At 35.9% G+C, this 5,070-nt stretch overlaps 1 protein-coding gene across 1 annotated transcript; it reads right to left on the bottom strand.

Moving 5' to 3' along the window:
- Positions 1 to 593: 593 nt before the first annotated feature.
- LOC137814458 (phenylalanine ammonia-lyase 1) lies at positions 594 to 3,752 on the bottom strand. Its single transcript, XM_068617216.2, has 2 exons — positions 3,244 to 3,752; positions 594 to 2,428 (listed from the first exon to the last, which is right to left on the bottom strand). The coding sequence occupies exons 1-2, from the start codon at positions 3,639 to 3,641 to the stop codon at positions 679 to 681; spliced, it is 2,148 nt and encodes a 715-aa protein (XP_068473317.1). The 5' UTR covers positions 3,642 to 3,752; the 3' UTR covers positions 594 to 678.
- Between the last annotated feature and the right edge of the window lie 1,318 nt (positions 3,753 to 5,070).

Here is a 5,070-nt window from a genome sequence, read left to right as displayed (position 1 = left end):
CTTGACTTTTTGATGGGTTTCTTCTTCTAACATTTTGGGATCTTCAGTTTGTTCATACGGGGGTGGATTTACGCATAGAAAAGAAAATAGAACAAGTTGTCATCGTCAGAAAAAGGATTTCCCACGACGACAAACTATGATTGAAAAAGAAAACATTGGGAGGGAAATGATCAAGTGTGGATAATTACGCAATTCAGGATTAACTTCATGGTTAAATTAATCATCACCGTCGACCATGCACCCTAACTTCACCTAATTTTTCTTAGTATTAGAGAAATTATATCTATAAAATAAATATTTTTATTTTTTATTTTTTAAAAATAATAAAATATAAAAAGTTACATCTTAAAAATTTAAATTTTTAGTTTAAGTTTCTATTTTGTTTTTAAACAATAAGTGAACTAGCAAATTTGTTGTGAGTTTATAAAACTGTGTTAATTTGTTGTGTTTCTTGTGTATGGTATACAAGATTTGCAAACATACATTTTTATTTTTTTTAATAAAGAACGGTTTACGCAGATTAATTAATATCTTGTTAATATAATTGATGATGCATTGACATATATTCAAATTGAATTGAATACCAATCCAAATTTTAAAACATTGACTTACATTGCATAGTTTTAAAACATTGAGTTCATAGATACAAAGAAAACATTTTAGAAAGTGACAATAAAATTAACATATTGGAAGAGGAGCTCCATTCCACTCTCCAAGGCATTCGAGTAGAGGATCAATAATTTTGCCCTGGCATATTGCTGTGAATAATTTGTCAAACTCTTCACCTGGTGACTTCACCTTTTCTCCAGTTAGCAACCCAGTGCCCAACTCCTCTCTCACAAACTTGTAGAGTGGGTAAGATCTGCATTCTTTTATCTTGTTTGGAATCGCAGCTTTCCCACTCTCATAAGCAGCCCTTGTACTTTCAACCTCCTTTGGCAAGATGGTCTTCAACTCCTCCTCAAAGGTTGCAATCTTTTGAAAGATTGATGTGTTGACATCCTTCTCATTCTCTGCATTTATCAAGGCATGGTCTACAAGCACTTGCCTAAGTTTTTGCATCAGTGGGTATGTACCACTGCATGGGTCATCTATGTAGGAAAATACATACTCCCTGTCAACCACTTTCAGCAGATCCTTTTCGCAAAATCTTGAAGGATGGAGTTCTCCGTTGCCACCTGTGGTAAGAGTCCTCTTGGAAACTTGACTCACAGTGTTCTTGACCGAGCTTTTCAAATTCTCCTCCAAATGCCTCAAGTCAATTGCTTGGCAAAGTCCCATCAAGAACGTGGAAGACATGAGCTTAAGGATTTCAATAGATTCATTTGTCTTCCTAGCTGAAATCAAACCCAAAGAGTTCACATCTTGGTTGTGTTGCTCAGCACTTTGGACATGGCTTGTTACTGGATTTGCCAGATACTGGAGTTCAGAGCAATAGGAAGCCATGGCAATTTCAGCTCCCTTGAAACCATAATCCAAGCTAGGATTTCTGCTAGCAGTGAGATTTGAAGGCAGACCGTTGTTGTAGAAATCATTGACAAGCTCGGAGAATTGAGCAAACATGAGTTTGCCGATAGATGCAAGAGCCAAACGAGTGTTGTCCATGGAGACTCCAATTGGGGTTCCTTGGAAATTACCACCATGCAATGCCTTGTTCCTTGAAACATCAATAAGAGGGTTGTCATTCACGGAGTTAATCTCTCTCTCAATTGACTTGGTGGAGAAACGAATGACTTCAATGAGAGGACCAAGCCACTGTGGTGAAGTTCTGAGGGCATATCTATCTTGTTTTGGTTTTTGCAACGGATCTATTTCATGCAGCTTCTTAGCATCCTTCATGTAGGAACTTCCATCCAAAATGTGCTCCATAATGGCAGCAGCCTCAATTTGACCAGGGTGGTGCTTCAACTTGTGTGTCAAATGATCAGTAAACTCAGGTTTCCCTTGCATCACTTCGGCAAAAATAGCTGATAGAACTTCAGACAACACAGCTAGTATATTTGCATCAAAGAGAACTATAGAAGCCATGCCAGAACCGACAGCCGTGCCATTAACAAGGGCAAGGCCTTCCTTGGGTTGCAATTCATAGAACTCAGAATTGATGTTAGCCAATTCAAAAGCTTGCTTAGCAGTAAGTACTTCTCCAGAAGGTCCAACAGCTTTGGAGTTAGGTCTGCCAGTGAGCAAACCAGCAATATAGGAAAGTGGAACAAGATCTCCAGAAGCTGTGATTGTACCACGAAGTGGCAAACATGGGGTAACGTTGTTGTTAAGGAGCTTGGTGATGGATTCTAAGATTTCAAATCTGATGCCTGAGTAACCTTGGAGAAGAGTGTTGATCCTCACTAACATGGCTGCTCTAGTTGCAGTGTGTGGCAGAGTGTGGGATGATTCAGTCCCATTTCCAAATATTCCAGCGTTTAAAAACCTGAAAAAGAATAAAAGAATCATAATTAGGAATTTTTTCTTTAAAATTAACAATATAATAAATCCACATGGAGCATATACGTTTGGAGTAATTATTACAAAATACAAAAATTAAATCTAAAAAGGAGACCGAACTAAGAACTTCTCTTTTGTTGTATAAAAATATTTAATATATAATATAATACTGCCTTGTGTAAAGAAGAAAAATATTCCCATCACAGTTACATAATTGAAAACGAGAATTTAGTATGAGCATAGCAAAATATTTTTCTAAATAATGTTGAGACAAAATTACAAGCTTACACAATATAAAGTCAATTCTGTGTGAGAACACAAGTTTTGTTAGGTAAATAAGGAATTTCCCTAAAAGCCGTCCAGCTTAAAATAAAAATTATTTCCATACATTATGAATAAAAATATCGTCATACATTATATAAAAACCAATAAATTAATGAGAAAACAGAAGGAGGAAAAAAATATTTTTCCTAGCTAATATTACGTCATATAAAATTAAATGAGAGTTTAAAAATAAGAATTTATAAAGAGTTTGGTCATGTAGGTGAAAATTGGTTTGCGATATTTTTAGGAGACCTTAATCATGCATGTCTGTGAATAAATGACGATGTGATGGTATGGTAGTAATTTGTGATGTTGTTAAATTTAGGTAACCAGTATCGTGCCTAGCAAGCAGCACGGTACACATGAAAGATTGAAAAGAAGGAAAATACTACGTCTACGTACCAAATACTTCGACTTTGAAGCCTAGACATGTATACGTAGAGTGTGTGTATATACGGAGGGAGTAGAGTTAGTTACCTGATGAGTTCTTTCTGCAGAGCACCGCCTTGTTTGGTTCGGCGGTGTGAGGTGGCACCGAAGCCGGTGGTGACGCCGTAACTATCAGTGCCATTGTTCATGCTGTTCATCACCCAATCACTGCTCGCCTTAACACCTTCCCTAGCGGACTCCGACAGCTCCACCCTCACGCCTTGGTCGTGGCCAGACACCGCTGCCACCTGAGCGATGGTGAGCGTCTCGCCGCCGAGGCGGACCAGCGGCTGGCGGTATTCGGCCACCATGCGCTTGACCTCGTCGAGGTGGCTCCCCTTGAGCGCCTCCGCGGCCGTTCCCCAATTGAGAGGATCAGTGGTCTTGGCGGACGGGAGGCAGAAGGAACAGTTTTGGTGGGCGTTGGTAAGGGTAGTTGCTTCCATCTTGATGAAATGAAGAGAATGAAAAAATGGAGGTGAGTTTTGTGTAGAGAGAGAGAGAGAGAAAGTTAGAGAGAGGAAATGTTGAAGTGTTTGAGGATTTCCTGAGAAGAAAGGAGTTTGGTTGAAGAGTTATATAGAGGTGAGGTTGGTGTGTGTGGGGTAGGTAGCTGAAGAGAACTAGAAATGGGGTTTGTTGAAAATGAATAAGGAGCGTGAGATTGGAGCATGGCGTGGGATTGTGACACGTGGAGGAGAGCATTGGGTTGTTTCTTGGTAGCTGGGTGTGTGGTGGCGCCCAACTGAGTGGACCAAACAGAGAAAGAGGTTGGTTGGTGAGCATTACGGTAACGCTTGGTCAAGCTTGCATGTCCATAACATAACATAACATATCTACTACTAATCATACTCTACTAAGTCTTTACTTCTAAATTATCTCATTTGCTCAATTCTTATTTTTAAATGCAATTGCTCCTCTCCTCTCACTATACTATACTGTGCTTTCCTCTCCACCCCTTTTGCATTTCATCCTCCTACTTCTGCACACCATCCAATTAACTCAAGTGGAAGCTATAATAATAGAAAAAGTTATCTACTTAACAAACTATATTCTCTTAATAAAATATAATAAAACAATACAATAGTAATCGGTGTCATGGGCTATATTATTATGAATAGATTAAATACTATTTTATATAGTTAAGTACATTAATATCGTATTAATGTAAATTAAGGATATCAATATTCCATACGTGAAGAAGTAAAGATCTTATATCAACCTAAACAAAAATATTGTTTAATACTGAAAAATGTTAGTATATAATGAAAAACATATCATAGAATAAACTTATAACAATTTAAGTAGAAATTTTTATATTTCTAATAAATCCAATGCTCTAAGTTGATATCATCTTTGTTTTTTATTGGAGTAATAGTAAATGTAGAAAATGAAAAGTGGTGTGGGTTCAATTTTGTTTCTTATTAACAAAAATAACAAAATAAATATTAGAGCATTTAAAGGATACTCCAATCCATATACAAGTAAATCTAACAATAGAATAATTCATCTAGTCAATATATATCAAATATGGAATTTTGAAATATAGAGTTTTTCTAGTGATAATATACATTAACACAAATTTCAAATTTCAACCACTTATAGGCAAAAAATATTATTTTATTCTAAAAAATATTGTTTTCTAAATTTTTTTGTTAAATAATTATTTTTTATTAACTTTATTATTTTTCGAGAAAGCCTATTACATATGTTATCACTAACAAAAAAAAAACCATGATAGTTGAAAGGAGTAGCTCATCATAAAGAGTGAAAATAACATGCAATATGTATCATTGTCACTAATATAATAAAAATAAAAATAGTACATAATTTAATATAATTATAACTATATATATTAAATAATTATCTTTTGTT

This window comes from Phaseolus vulgaris, chromosome 1, assembly GCF_051622355.1.
Source record: "Phaseolus vulgaris cultivar YP4 chromosome 1, ASM5162235v1, whole genome shotgun sequence".
Classification (NCBI taxonomy): domain Eukaryota; kingdom Viridiplantae; phylum Streptophyta; class Magnoliopsida; order Fabales; family Fabaceae; genus Phaseolus; species Phaseolus vulgaris.
Note: the sequence above shows the minus strand (reverse complement) of the source record. Positions and strands in the feature narration are given on the sequence as shown.

What these genes read in the sequence shown, in the direction of transcription:
- LOC137814458 (XM_068617216.2), bottom strand. Translation starts at nt 3,641, where the DNA reads ATGGAAGCAACTACCCTTACCAACGCCCACCAAAACTGTTCCTTCTGC. An exon ending in CTGCAGAAAGAACTCATCAG is followed by an intron (nt 2,429 to 3,243) that starts GTAACTAACTCT and finishes ATTCTTTTTCAG; the next exon opens with GTTTTTAAACGCTGGAATAT.